The sequence below is a fragment of the Pseudophryne corroboree genome, chromosome 10 (assembly GCF_028390025.1).
Source record: "Pseudophryne corroboree isolate aPseCor3 chromosome 10, aPseCor3.hap2, whole genome shotgun sequence".
Lineage (NCBI taxonomy): Eukaryota > Metazoa > Chordata > Amphibia > Anura > Myobatrachidae > Pseudophryne > Pseudophryne corroboree.
The window spans coordinates 314,429,907-314,445,896 of NC_086453.1; the positions used below are offsets into that span (position 1 = coordinate 314,429,907).

Below are 15,990 nucleotides of genomic sequence, written 5' to 3' on the forward strand. Positions count from 1 at the left end.
CAGCCGCTATGACCCAAAAGATGGCGGGTTGCCATCTGCCTTCGCAGCTAGGCTGCATAGGCAGATGGCAACCTTAAACATGCAAAATCATCGCAGTCGTGCAATGCTTTCACTTATTTGCGTGGGGGGGGGGCAGGGTGGGGGCAGGGCCCGGCATGTGGGACAGACTTGCCCTGTGCTGGGCTTCCCCCTGCACGTCAGTGTAATGGATTATAGATCTGCAATTTTTTGCACATCTACGATCCATGCTGAATTAGGCCCTTAATTCTGTTCATGCAATGCGAGTGGAATTAAAGCCAAGTTACATTCCACTCTGCTCATCCAAATGAATGTGTAGAGATAATATTATGGTTTATATATGAGGTTTGAATTCATGTGTCTAGAAGGTTTTCTATTGAAACAGTAAAGTAAAATTGAGCGTGTGAGTAGGTGATATTGTCATGTCTTCAGATTCATCCCATCTCCTTAAACTATCATGTATGAATCTAGATATGGATGGGGATCAGGCTGAATGGACATCTGCCCTTGATGACAAGCTTCCTTAACAGTAGCTATAAATGAAAAGAAGAGTGGTGCCATGCCAGAATAGCTAACTCTTAGCAAATTTCCTAATGTCTCCAGGACATATGTTTTTGTCATCCAACAACTATTCTTGTTGCTAAACCAAAACTTGCTAGTCATTTTCTCAGACAAAAAGTATGCTTAATAGATGGTATCACCAAGCCACAGTTTTGATATTACTAAAATAAATAAAATAAAATACAATACAGGCATGTCCAACAAAAGCCAATCTATCTGGTACATGGAGAAAGTGAGTCGGAGGAAACTTACTAGGATAGTTGTGATTATCAGTGTTTTATTAGCCAGGGTATCAGAGTGGTTTTGGAGGAAGTATCTCTTGTCCATGGAGAGACCATCATTGATGTGCCAATGTCCAATCTGGGAGGAAAAACACAAACCACAGGAGTGTCTTGCAGTATTAATTAAGCAAAGGGATTTAACAGTTTTGCATATTGAATTAAAAGGGAGCGTTTCATCAATAATAATTGAGTTCAAATAAGAGGATAATCTTATAATCAAAGGAAATATTTTCCTTCAATTCTGGAAGTAAATTCAGCCAATTATTAAGGGATGACTGAATACTCAAAGCATTTATTATCAAGCCTGTTCACCAGAAAGAGCTGCTACAGAACCCCAGGCATTTCCCTTTGCTTGCAGAGCAGCCATTATCAGCCAGCGTCAGCTATGCCAGAGAACGCTCTCTCACAGCTGACTGTGTGCAGTGCCTGCTCGCTTCTGTTATCTACATCAGACGGGGCCTGCACCTAGCAGTTGGGGAATTGTTCTGATGTTGTTCCTCAGCCGTATAATAACTGACAGGCTTTCAAATTAGTCAGGTGCTTTATGTGTTCTTGTATTGGATTAAACGCATCCTCTTTTAGGTATCCTATCTCTTTACTGTTATAATCAACAGAGATCAAACGTGTTTATTTCATGCAAATACATCTAAACATGATATTGTGTGCGGCCACCAAATTATTATTCTGAATAATAACAGTTATATATGTACAGCATGGCATACTTTCTGATCTTTTTAAAACCCTGTACAATGGGCAGTAACATATTGCTGTGATTGCTCAGTATTTTACAGCAGAGGGCAGGTTCAAAATGACAGTCCGTGGATTTTTACAGTGGGGGTGGGGGTGGGGTGGGGGGCTAAATGACAAAATTCAATACAAATCACATCATCCAACCTCCGGAACATCCCATTTCCCAACTGCAGAGGACTGCGGGAGATGGGCCATCTTCTGCAGGCCGGGAGAGGCCCCCTAAATTCCGGACTTATCTGGTGTTTACGGGAGCGTTTGCACATATGCTGTACAGTATGTATATTTTCAGGCAGAACATGAGATCAAGGATTGGTGCATCTATTGGGTCACTGGCCATAGTGACAGCGATAAGGGTCATCTTTCAATCGCTGTTCAGTAATTTGGTCCAACATCTGCATATATATAGTCACTTTGCTCAGAAAGGAGAAGATGCAGCATTAAACAGAAGTCGTCCATGTTTGCTCCTGCACTGCGTGCTCAGAACTAATTGTATATATCTCTACGGCAGGACCACCCCTATCTATACCCTTGTTTTCATAGTCAGTGTGCACTTATACAAGTTGTAAAACTCAACCTAACAATAGGTGTATTTACACATATACACAACTCTGCATAGCCGAAAATATCCATCAACCCGCCATCACTGAGCTTTACATGAGAACGTCCCTATTGCAAAACGTATGCCCATTCATTGGCAAGTGGAGATGCATTGGGTTTGCATATGACTCGGAATTGCACGTAGTTCCGTACCCTTGGCTGCATAGCAGGCACAGAGCAAAAAGATACTTGGGTTCAACTATGCATAAGCCCCAAAGTATGTATATATATATATATTCCTAACTTTATATATACAGTTACTTCTTTTAGCAAGAACTACACTTTTTATAGTTATTGATCGCCTTTAAAATTCAAGCCCAATTATTGCACCCTTTATCAGTTCCTAATATCGCCTGCAGATTTTAAGATGTCGCAAACCCTCTACTCAAATTGTTTGAATGTTTTCAGAACTAATTTTTTTTTCTGTGATTTTATCCCTAGGGTTATACTTGCACATGCACCCAAAGAAAGTTCAAACCACCCTTACCTCTTGGAAACCTGTCTTGGTGTACTGCAGAATCTTGAGATCATAGTTTGTCCTTTGACCCTTGCTATTGAATTCCACATGTCCAGTAAGACCTTCCAACTCTACCTGTGCAAGAGAAAGACGATCACAGAAAGCCACAAGCTACACACCTTCTCTGACCTGCTTCTGCATATCAGACTTTGGTACAACTGGGGCACCAGGGAAATTATAGGGACAGCACCCCCCAAAAATAGTCCCATGCACCTGTGCCATTGTTATGCTTTACTAACTGTGTTTAGAACATATCCAAAACATATGAATAACCTGAATCCCTCACCCTTCCTCACCATTCGTAAATAGTTCATAAGGCTGGTACCATGTTGCCAAATCTGTGCTGATCCACACGAAAGTGGTTTAACGCCGATCTCCTGACTTCGGTTCAGTTCCTGCACAGCACTTACAACTCCATAAACTGCATCAAATAGCAATGCAGCAGACAGCTGAAAAGGGAAGTTATTCATGATATAAGATATACATTAAATGTGGTGAAAACTAAATTTTAAAATAACAACATAATAAATAATAACGGCCATTACGCTTGCACGTAAGGTTTTTAGCAATTCCGTACAAAGTGACAAGCCCCTGTTAATGTAAGTCATCCTGAAACTTTCATTTGGCGGATCCTTACTGTTGCCATTAAAATAACACAGACATTTACATACAAAACATAGAGCGATCACACGCTATCTGCACTTGTAATTCTGTCCCAGAGCCATACAGTCTGTCTCTCAATTCAACTCAGTCTATTTAAGTTCTCATTAGTGCTCCTCCATTTCCCACATGCATAGATTTAGCAGCGATCAAGATTAGTTTTATGTCATTTGTGTCCAGTAGGCTACAGTGAACAATACATATGTTCAGACCTATAATTGGGCAACAATAAAATGTTTCTGTGTTTGTAGTAAGCTGCCTAGTTACATAAATATGTATGGATGTGGTGCACGTAAGGCAACTGTCCAGGGAAAGAACAAGTACAGTAATTACTCCAGTTTCACTAATTAAAATTGTTATATGACTGGCATATTAATTAACCTTTGTGTTACACCTGCACTGCATCCCAGATGGTTATGGCTAACATTGAATTCGTGTTTTATCCTAATTCATGAATGTAAGTGATAGCCTAGATCTACAGATATCCCAACTTTATGCACTCTGTAATGTTAAACACTCCATATTGCATTTAATTAAGTATGGGCTAGTTACTGTATTTCAATTGCAGAGTGACTGGGAACTCTTAAAGTAGACTTTTACTTCCCATCTTAAGAGCACATTTGCCAAACACATTATTTAAGTATTTGTTTAGCATTTTTGCGCCTGAAATCTAATTTTCAAATTTGAACAAACAATTTAGGTTAAAAAATGTGTTAAAGATGGGCGTGCAATCAGGGGTGTAGTGTGGGTGAATCATGTATTATGGTGCTGGATGTTTCGTTGGACTCCATAGACAGTCACTCACTAAGTATGAGTCACACTGTTCTCATACCACTGTATGTATAAGACTGGTTCCATTAATATTGATTAATATTGCTATTTTGGGCTCTGGGAACTAGTCTTGCCGAACTAGACTACACCTTCATCCATACAGCATCACATCAAGCACTCCAGATGGCACCAAGAACAGATCCTTCACCTCTCACCCCTATGTTATCACAAGTAACACTTCCTTGGACTCTAGACATTGGTCCTGTCACATTGTACTCTGCGTGGCAGGACCAGATCCTAGAGCCAGCTGGACATGCCCATCAATACTCTCAAATTGCCTATCATCCCCATTTCTGGACTCCATCAGTTTTTCGGCAGTGTAGGGGGTTAATGTCTGAAGATCACAATGTCTATCAGACATTAACTTTTAATGCAGCATCTAATGCAGCTTTTCTCTTTCAAATGAGGGTGCTCTTGTCTCTTTAAGTGCCAGGGTATGAGCAAAGAGGGGTTTAAAGTTTCTCCACTCCATCATTTTCATTCATATTTTAATTTCTCATTTTTGTTACAAAACACACTTTGACACCTGTGCCCCACAGGTCCCCACCGGTTGTCCTACTTGGAGAGGAAAATATTTATTTTAATTATACTGCAGGCCCAACCTCTAAGGGGATGCGTGGGTCATCCGTAGTCCAATTCATTGTCTACAGTAAAGCAATTAAAGAAAGTAGCCACTTCTTAGAATAATGGTGCCACTGCTTAGGATAATGGTGTTTTTCTATCTTGAAACATTTCTAAGACAAATCTTGACTGGTGGATGGATTCATACATACTAGCTGATGCGCCGTAAAGGTTTGCTGGGTGAAAAATTTTACCCCTTTTCACCCCCTTAGGCGTTGAATTTCAAAAAATCCCTGCTTAGTAGGTGGCTGCAAATAACTGTCACAGTTTCCAGACAGCCCAGCAGGTCACATGTTCCAGTTCACCCAGCAGGTGCACAGGTAGAGTTCACCAACTGTCACATTTTCCAGAGCACAATGGTAATATGTTATAAATGGCAGGCAGACGTTTTGTCACATAACTGAAGCAACCGTGGCAATATAAATCTACAGACCAAGACCTTTAATGTGGTGTATGATGTGCCGTGCTCAGACAATGGCATCATAGAAAAATGTCACTCATAAAAGTCATCCTTCTGTATTTAATATATATATATATATATATATATACATATACAGTATATATAATAATAATAATAATAATAATTTTATTTATAATAATTTTATTTATATAAATTTTATTTATATAGCGCTCTTTCTCCAATAGGACTCAAGGCGCTATATATATATATACATACACACACACACACACACACACACACACACACACACACACACACACACACACACACACACGAGTAAAGCCGGTGATGATACACCTAGCCAAACTGAGATGTTCTTTTTGTAGCAGCTATATTAGAATAGTGCTATAAAGAAGCTGTAGCCTCAGGTGTCTGGATATTTGGAAGGTATTATTAAATATGTTCTATAGTCATGCTACATTTATGAAAGTTACAGTTTTGACATTCAGATATTTGTGGCAGGGTGGATCTCTTCCACATTTGAGGAAAGGGATAACCACCTGTGTTTTAGGGAAGAACCACACCCTTTCCTCGATTAAGAGGCATTCAAGTATAAAAACCTGCTAGTTTGTGTCCGTCACTTGAAAGAGACAGGAGGGTGTGCACCTTTAGAACTGCTCTCTGGGTGCTGGATACTACAGACCCTATACTACCTGTTTGCTGCATACCTGTGAATGCTGTACACCTGTGACTGCTGTTTTTTTTATGAAGCTGTACTTTAGGTTCCTGAACTGCTGTTGGTATTCCTGTGTAAGAAGGCATTACACTGGCTCTGCCATTAGGCTGGAATACAAGCTTACTTATTTTGAAGTAAATCTGCCTGCTACAGTGTGGTGTCAGAAGTGGGATTAGGTGGGACCTATTATAAGTAGAGATGAGCGGATTCGGTTTTACTCGTTTTTACTCGGTTCTCAAAACCGAATCTTATTGGCTATCCAAAACACGTGACATCCGTGAGCCAATAAGATTCGGTTTTGAGAACCGAGTAAAACCGAATCTGCTCATCTCTAATTATAAGTATCCTAAACAAACCACCATGTAGACTATGATGCAACAGTTTTTGGACTTTTTGCAGAAACAGCAGCAGGAAATTCATAAGGCAAAAGATGCTCTCTGCAAGGAAATTGAACAGAGGAGAATTGCTGCTGAAGCAGTGGCAACAGCTCCATTACTCCCCATAATGCAGCCCCCGGATGACCATGAGGCATTCCTCACCATTTTTGAAAGGCTCCATGGATGATGCAAAGGCTTATGACTGAGTGAAGGCTGCAATCATGGACCCTTTTTTTCCCTAACCAGAGGACTAATGGGGGAGGTTCAGGTATGTAACCAGGCCGGATCTTCTCCATCTGCCCCCACACTGCCATTAGGCATGGTTTCAGGCAGGTGCCATTTCCCTCACCAGGAGTCATTTGCAGGAAAATCCAGATCCACAGCTCAACATTTAGATATCCCAGAAGGAGAGATGGCATGGAAGTAAGTAGTGCCAAACTCCTTTAAAAAGCACCAACCTCCTATTAACCCACTATAGGATAACCGCCTAATTATTTTGGTCTGGTATTTTTAATGAAGTTGCTCGGTTTTGTGTAATGAAACGCCTGTCTCCTGTTCCATTGATTCCTCTCCCAATTGTAGTTGTCCCCTTTGATAAAAGAGGGGTTGATTTAGTGGGTCCGATTGAACCACTAGAGATGGTGGTGGTGCAGCCAAGTAATCAAAGAGCGTCGTCACCAACTGGGACATGTGCATATGAATGCAGACGTTTTGCCCCAAACAAGCCAGAGGAGTTGGGCTTTAACAGTTTGCTTACTGAGTCAAGCCGCATATTGAAGGCACAAAAGCTGTGCAGTAGGGAGAGACCGAAAGGCAATATGTAGGTAGCCAAGAATAACTCTGCATACAACATGCACTGTATATTGTATGCAAATAGGTTTAATGCGCCACATAAAAACGCAGTTACCACATATCATAGGCTCTCTTTAAATTGAAAGATAAATAAAATAGAAAATGCCCTGTTTGCGGTTGCAAGAACTGCAGTATTCGTGTAAGTAAGTACATTCATGCAAAGTGGAATGGATTTAACGGAACGTTATCTGCAAAACATGGCAAATAATGGCTAATAGCGGTCAGGTACTCCTCAATGCAAAAAGCAGCAGTCCTGAATCTGGATTTGCTTTATCAAGCGTTGTCAAACTCTAAACTGCTTAATATCTTCCTTTATACTTCAATAATTGTATGTCAAACAGCACTGATACAGGTAAACATAATTCCTTAATAATAGAATATGCAGTACAGTAGGTCCAGTAAAATGGTTACATTCCAATAATATATAACAGTCCTAATACATAGAAGGGGTAATTCAGAGTTTATTGCAGCAGCAAATTTGTTAGCAGTTGGGCAAAACCATGTGCACTGCAGGGGGGGGGGGGGGGGGGGCAGATATAACATGTGCTGAGAGAGTTAGATTTGGGTGGGGTGTGTTCAAATTGAAATCTAAATTGCAGTGTAAAAATAAAGCCGCCAGTATTTACCCTGCACAGAAACAAAATAACCCACCCAAATCTAACTCTCTCTGCAAATGTTATGTCTGACACATCTGCAGTGCACATGGAGGGTCATTCCGAGTTGATCGCACATAGCAACTTTTTGCTGCTGGTGCGATCAACCTGACGTCGCCCATGGGGGAGTGTATTTTAGCATTTAGCATAGCAGGGCTGTGAACCCTTGTGCACCCCTGCTATGCTAAAAAAGTTTCACGTAAAACAAGACCAGCCCTAGACCTACTTACCATTTGTGACGGATCCAGCGATGCAGGTCCCGGATTTGACGTCAGACATCCGCCCTCAAAACGCCTGGACACGCCTGCGTTCGCTGGACTACTCCCGGAAAACGGTCAGTTGACACCCCGGAACGCCTCCCGCCTGTCAATCTTCTTGCGGTCGCCACTGCGACTGCTTTCCTCGTTCCCGTCGTCATTGCCACACCGCGCATGCGCAGTTCCGACCTGCCATAACGCACGTGCGCAATGCACACCCCATGCATGTGCAGTTCCAACCCGATCGCACCGCTGCGAAGAAGTGCAGTGTGCGATCGGGTAAGAATGACCCCCATGGTTGTGCCCAACTGCTAACAAATTTGCTGCTGCAATCAACTCTGAATGACCCCCATATATAATAAATAATATATTATATATTATACATATAAAGTAAAGTACTTACTGCAGGGCCAGTAAAAGGCGAATGGTCGCAGTTCTCTTCCCAGGACTGCTGAAGTATGTGTGTGAATTCCTGAAAGTAGGCGTGTGACTGATTAAACATAGAAAAACTCAAGATGTTCACTCGTTCATCCAGTGGGCTGTCAAAGCGCTGCAGAGAAAATTCCTGATTGAAAAACATGCCGGAGGTTAATTAAGACTTCGATGAATAAACATCATCACGTTTATCGGTTTGACCAAACTTTAGAAGCCACAGACAGAGCGCTAGAAATATTTAAAATAGACTATAAACGTTTAATAATAAAAATATTAATAGAGCTCACCAAATTTGTAAAGATGTATGTGTAATAAGCGGACACCATTCCTAGCTCAGCAGCCTGTACGAAAAATGAAATAGAAATAAATTAGATAAATGAACCTTAAAAACTTCCAGGTTCTGCAATATATTTTCTGCAGAGACACTTTGTGGCCCATTTATTATTTATTGGGCTTTCGCACAATAATTAGAATTGTTTTGCCACTATTCTCGGCAATAGGAGATTCTGAACCGCAGGAATGTATTAAAAATCACATCCAGGCAGCGCCTCCCTATGCAATAGTGTCTGTCCATCATACCAAGAGCAAAGCTACCATAGGTGCAGGGAGTGCAGCTGCTATGGGGCCCAGAGCTGAGAGGGGCCCACCTTCCCTGTCAATGTTACATGTGTTATATACATTTTTCGCCATTGGGTGGTAAGAAGGGTCCTTTCAAACGTTTTCCTTGGGGCCTTAAATATATCTAGTTACGCCCTTGGACCTGCTCATTGTAATGTGGTATAAAATGAACTGGAGGGCAGTTTAATGTTATATAATATGAACCGGGGCACTGTAATTAGGCACACTATGAACTGGGAGAACTATATATCATAATGTGAATTGGGTGTACTGTGCGGCATGATGTGTACTGGCAGCTCTGACATGTGACATAGGGTGAACTTAAGCACTACTGCGATTCATAAAAGAAACTACAGCACTACTATGGGGCATAACATTAAATAAGGTTCTACTATGGTTCAGAAAATGAACTAGGCTACTATTATAGGGCATAAAATTAACAACTGCGGCAGAGAGCTGTCTCTCTAGAAGCATTGGGACGGGGCCCCTTCAAAATGTTGCTATGGGGCCCACAAAGTTCTGTCTATGTCCCTGCACCATGTAGTATGCTGTATAATCTTGAGAAGTATACTGGTCCTTACCGGAAGCATATCACCTGGTATACTTATAATTATACTTATTCCCATGTTTTTAACCATTTGCTATGCTTGCCATAAAAACACACACAATGAATATTTGGCAGCAGTTAGTCCAAAACCTCTGTAATACAGCAGAAGCGGCTTCTATGGAAAAATAAAATGTTACTAACACAGAGCGCATCTATCAGTGTTAGCGGTGCATTCTCAGACAGTTAATGACTAGGCGCTAGCTAGTACTGGGAACCATTATCACTGTGGGGTCTATTCATGAAGCAGTGAAAAGTGTGGAGAAGTTGCCCATGGCAACCAATCAGCTGCTACGTATGATTTTATAGAGTGCACTTTATAAATGTTACCACAACACTGATTGGTTGCCATGGGCAACCTCTCCATTTGCTTACTTCTACACTCTGTCACTGCTTCATGAATAGACACCTGTGTATTTACACCTTTCCCTGACCAGACATATACGTCTGTGTCCTGGTTTGTCTCTGTTTGCAATAACCCGAACACACAACCTATGTCCTTCCCACCCCGTTGTATCTCTACAAGCACAGCCGGGCATTAGTGCCAGAATTACACAAGTCTACATCAGAACATGTACTGTATGTGCGTCTACGCTCTGGACATACGTAGAGCGATCTCACACAAGACATCCTACATAAAATGGTGCAGTACTCACTCTGCATAGCCCCAGTGTGAGCACATAAGATTCTCAGTAGACAGACAATGGGGAAATTTATCAAAGCTTGGAGAGCCAAAAAGTACCAACCAGTCTGCTCCTAATACTGGGCATACACTATACAATTATCTGGCGTACGATTCAAATGGATGAACAAATGGAGTAAAAAGAGGTGTGTTAATTTGCAACCTACCATCTTGTTGTTAATGGACTCAATAAAGCATAAACAACATGCACTGAATGAATAATATATGAGTGTAATATAACCTGTGTACCTTCATCAGGATGGTGTGGGACATGGATGCATTAGCATGGATTATGATAGTGCTAGTCTTGTCATCTCGGATTTCCTTCAAAAGTGGCGTTGGGTCCCAACTGTCATCGAGCATCCTGACTGAAAGGCAGTCCTTGGAGATTAGAAACTGGCGCAGGAGCTTCTCAAGGTTCAGGAGACCTAGAAATGGAGTTTCTTGTAACTTCTCAAAAATGTAAAATGGACTACAAACTGACTACAGGAATTGTATAATGCATACAAATACGTATAATAATACAGAACACTAGCAAATGTTATGGGCTGGCTACACCGTGCTGGCATTAACTCAAATGGCCGAAAGGTTCAAATGCTCCTGGGCGTACCTAGCCAGAGAGGACTTCACATGATTGGATACGAGCCAATCACATGATCACATCTCTTTATACGACAGCCTCTTCAACTAATAACTGATAGGCCTCTTGACCAAATGTTAGATAATGTGACTTAGCCAGGGGTATCCATCCTATTCAAAGCTGCGCTACCACCGACTGATAATTTTTTTTATACGCAGCTGTTTTTTTTCTCCTGTTGCCTCTCCCTTTCCCTCACAGCTGCAGCCGCTGCTGAAAACCAGCAGGGTGTGATGAGGAGGACAAAACACAAGTTGCAATCAAGAAATGGAGGTTTGTAATTGATCTTCTCATTCACACGCCAATTACGGTTGCCTTTTTAAATTAGCAAATAGCATTGATTTGCCAGTTTTCAATTACAGAATTGTCAGACCGTGTGAAGATCAGCTGCATGGAGAAGCTCTGAGGAAAATGTTAGTTATTCTATGAGGCGGTATTGCAGCTTTAAGGAACAGGTTAAGTACAGGTTTTGGGTGTTTACATTAGATCGTTTACAGCAGAATTTCCCAACTCCTGTCCTCAAATGTAAATGCATGTCTTCCAGGTCTCCTCACCAAATCAAGTGAAAGAATTAGCTCTAGTTGTGTATTTTTTAACAGGTCAGTGATAAATACACCTGTGCTCCAGCTTGAAGCATGGAAAACATGCAGTGTTAGGGTTCCCTGAGAAGTGAAGTTGGCAAACTCTGGTATAAATTACAGATGTTTCCTCATACATCTTACCTCAGTACACCACATAGTGGGAGATACCTGGCGTGAGTGAGCTGACAAGTCTCGTGCAACTACATTTGCATTGGGCATCTTTTTTGCCGAAAATGAGTCTTATTCGCATCACTTTGTGAATATTACTGTCAAAGTTGAAAAATATCGTGATTCACAATGCCTTGTACTAACCCCAATGCACATGCCCGCTGCTCGTGCACCCACTCCCCCGTGCGTACGCATCCCCTCAGGTTGCGTAAGGGACGCTCCGACGTCTCCTGCGCATGGAGATGTGTATTTACGGCGGAGTTTGTAAGCGTCTAGCGAGTGACTCGATCGCAATATATTTAACCTAAATAGTGTGTTTTATAGATAGTATTTCCCTTAACAATGTCAGAAAGTATGTTTAGTGTAAACGGTTCTTGGACAGAGAAATTCCTCTTTGCATGATATGAAGGGTCAGACAAAGGTAGAACGGTGATGTCTAGTATCCAACTGTAGAGTATTTTAAATGTAACATTTCGGTGTTGGTTAGGAAGAGATTGTTCGCTCCTGCGTATAGTTATGTTTAAAAGTAGTTTCTAGACATTAACTGTATTTACTGTTCATTATCCATGCGGCGGGAATCCTGAGGATACCTCCCACCTGAGCAGTTGGAAATAGACACAGCCCACCTGTTCGAATCCACCTATGACCTTTTGTTATAATGCAGAGACACATTCCTGTGTCCAATGAACTATAAGATTGTAGGGCCCATTGTATTGTACTGTATGATGTGTATATAAAGGCCACCCTAGCCGGACCAGCTCTCACTCCCTCTCTCATCAACATTTATCTACCTGATAATTGGAGGACTGGATCCGGGTTGCGCAAGCGAATCATTCCCACGTGTGTAAGTTTCTCTGTAGCCATTTTGTTATTCTGTATGTACGCCATTCTTTCTCATTTTGTTATCCTTTAAGTGTTTGCCATTTTATTCTCTTTGTGTTTATTCTGTTTGCTATCGTTCGCTATTGTTCACATTTATTTCTTGTTATTTTGTTTAGGTATTGATGTTAGGTCTGTAGTGTATAAGCTGTAACTGTTTTTCCCCTTTTTATACTAAAGTATCTGCTACGAAGGTGTTGGAACCTTACCAGGTCTTGTCTGTTTCACCAGTTATTGTAAAGGGTTTCTGAGCGTCTCAATCGCTCAAACAGCTTTCATATAATCAAGGTCAATAAGCGTTACATTGTGGTAATATTACAGTATTAAGGTTTACAGTATAAGTATACCCTTACAGTGTGTTGTTATACAAGGTTTACAGTGTGTCATTCAGTGAGCGTCAGCGCCGCTCGTGTCTCACTCTCACGGCACAGCGTCCACTACGCCAACAGCGTAGCAGTACGGTACTCGGACCGCCTATAGCGTGCTCGATACCAAGTGTAAGCCCGACAGCGTACGTGACGCTCGTGCGTCGCGCCCACGGTTAAGCGTCTGCTACGCTAAGTGCGTACCCTTACGGTACTCTGTGCGCCGATTGCGTACTAGTCCATAATAAGTATATAGCTTATGTTCAAAGGTAATATTTGACTCTATCATTACGCACAAGCAGCTTATGCTGATTAAAATGATATGCGGCATGCCTATATTCTGTGTGTGTCTGTGGCTGTATCTGCATGTGAAATGCTATGCTACAATGTTTTCTAGGAATATACTGTAGCATAGCATTTTGTATGCAGATACAACCACGGTTGTGCACAGAATATAGGCATGTTGCATATCATTTTAATCAGCAGAGTCTGCTTGTGCATCCTGTATGATAAGATGTGTTTTAATAGAAAAAGTCGCACTTAAAGAAGCTCTGCTCTACGAGTCACGCCAAGGCATGGCATGACTAGAAGGGTTATTTAACATGCCAGGAGACTAGATGTAAGTGGACACATCTGTATATAGGAGTGGATCTCACACACACACACACACACACACACACACACACGCGCGCACACACACACACACACACACACATAAAATGACCTTAAACACTGCTAATATAACTAGTGGAAAAACAAAACAAAACTGGTTTAGTTAGAGATATTGTGGTTCTTTTATTATAATAAAACATTCCAAATAAAATAAATAGCATAGCCACTCATTCATTCAGTGTGACCTGCATCCCCCGTCGACACATTCTAGTTACAGTTACAGTCCACTCATGCATCATTAGTCCATGTCATTTGTCAGCAAGCAAATAAGTCAGTAGAAATATAACCTTCTCGCATGAATACACCACATAATTCACCAAGCTAGAGGAATTAAGACTGTTAGTCGTATTTACAGATTCGGTGAGTCATACCCCTGTCTCATCTACCATTACCTGCCTAATGGTAAGAGCCTAAGAACATACATACAAATATTTTCCAGGATGGCAAATTGTCCAGTACTAGTGGCATCACATGCACTATGTACATACTACAGTATTTATGATAGCCTACTAAAAGTAATGGAGCGTGAAATAGACATATGCCGTAGTGTAAATACACTGCATATAATAATGAGAGGCGGAAGCCTCCTCGTCTGCTCCCTGACTGCATGGAATGAGTACGATTTTTATCAATAATTAATATATTGCATTAAATCAGTCCAAGCAAATGATTTTCTAATTAGGCAGATTATCTGATCCAACTATGATCTGAACTAGGATTGCTATACAAATTAGTTTTCTCCTCTGTACAGTGTTGTGTGATCTGCCAATGTTTTATGTACCCCGGTACTGCCAAAAGTGTCAACAGCATTTCCACTTCCTAAGAAATTCTTCAGCTTCCAAAGTTTTATGGTTACGGTGTATTGTATGTTGAGGAGGAGGATTATCAACCAAATTGAAAGCAATTCCACGTTTTTGCTCTCTCACCACTCATAGAAACGAGTATAGTACAAAGCAAACCCGGTGGTGAATGAACCACAATATATCGGACCCACAGATCCGATATTGAAAAGCAACCAAACCCCAAAATTTTTAGATATGAACCAAAAAATGTAAGTTAATTGTTCTGCAATAACTTGTCCAACTGCAACATTGTTAAAATGCCTCGCCATTCCCTTAGACCAGTGGTTCCCAAACTGTGTGCCGTGGCACCCTGGGGTGCCGCGGGACACTTGCAGGGGTGCCTCAGGTTGGTGGTCAAGGACCAATTCAAACTATTTATTGTCAATTTAATAGGCAAAACCAGTGCTGATGGCTTCCAGTTATAAAATATGTGGACAAACAGAAGCAAATCTTGTCCCTCACCACATAACTGACCCTAAGGATGACATATAAACATAATTTACTTAATCTAATATTTTTTTTGAAATTTCTCAATAAGAAACTTGTGGCCTAGGGGTGCCGTGAAAAAAAATCTGACACTCCAGGGTGCCGTGACTCACAAAAGTTTGGGAACCACTGCCTTAGACAGATAATATGGCACCCTTCCCAAAATTCCAGACCTAAGGGGATCAAATACAGATGACAAAACTAAAACATGTACCCCTGCTCATGTTCGATACTCACTAAATGCTATTTGGGGAAAAAGCTAAACTTGAAGTCAGTCAAGCTGCTGTGACATCACTGCCCCTGTTTATAGATACACCAAGTGCATTTCTGCCCAGCGAGCCTGTCAATCAGGGTTTGACAGTTCCTTTAGAGATGTACTCTTTCCAGCATTGCAATCTGCAGCAAAATAAGCTGGAGGAACATGTTTAACTATATATAAAGTATAAACGGGATGCAGTTACGTGACCGCCGCCAATCAGAGTGAGCCCGCAAGGGGCTCCGTTGCGATCGCCCCCCACCCCCACTGCCGGCAATGTAAACCTTGGGAATACAATACCTGTAACCCATCAGTTAGCTCATGTATATTATTCACCTCATTAATACACGCCCTCTGACATGTATTAATGTCCAATAATAGCTTTTTGCTTTGCTCTTTATTGAACAACTCAACAAACTGTTCAAACATTGAATTTCTTGTTTTTATTTTACACTGTGTCAGTGTTTAGACGTAATTAAATATAATATTCATGATATGCGTTCTCACTCTTTTAGAATTGATTTACTCATTGAACTTCAATCACCTCTACTATTCTGGCATTCTAAATTAATTAATAACATTAATTCATAATTATTACTTTATTTAATGGAATATTATTTCATTGTTTAGGAATATACAAGTTTTCACATAAGT

At 41.1% G+C, this 15,990-nt stretch overlaps 1 protein-coding gene across 2 annotated transcripts in view; it reads right to left on the reverse strand.

Annotated features, from left to right (window-relative positions):
• Positions 1–15,990, reverse strand: part of GRIK4 (glutamate ionotropic receptor kainate type subunit 4) — a 356,362-nt gene that overhangs the window by 80,237 nt on the left and 260,135 nt on the right. For both annotated transcript variants that reach the window (XM_063943500.1, XM_063943501.1), the window contains 6 exons: positions 10,700–10,878; positions 8,834–8,887; positions 8,515–8,676; positions 3,021–3,173; positions 2,695–2,799; positions 832–939 (listed from right to left, as the gene is read on the reverse strand). In XM_063943500.1, coding sequence (XP_063799570.1) covers positions 832–939; positions 2,695–2,799; positions 3,021–3,173; positions 8,515–8,676; positions 8,834–8,887; positions 10,700–10,878 — 761 coding nt within the window. The remainder of the gene's footprint in view (positions 1–831; positions 940–2,694; positions 2,800–3,020; positions 3,174–8,514; positions 8,677–8,833; positions 8,888–10,699; positions 10,879–15,990) is intronic.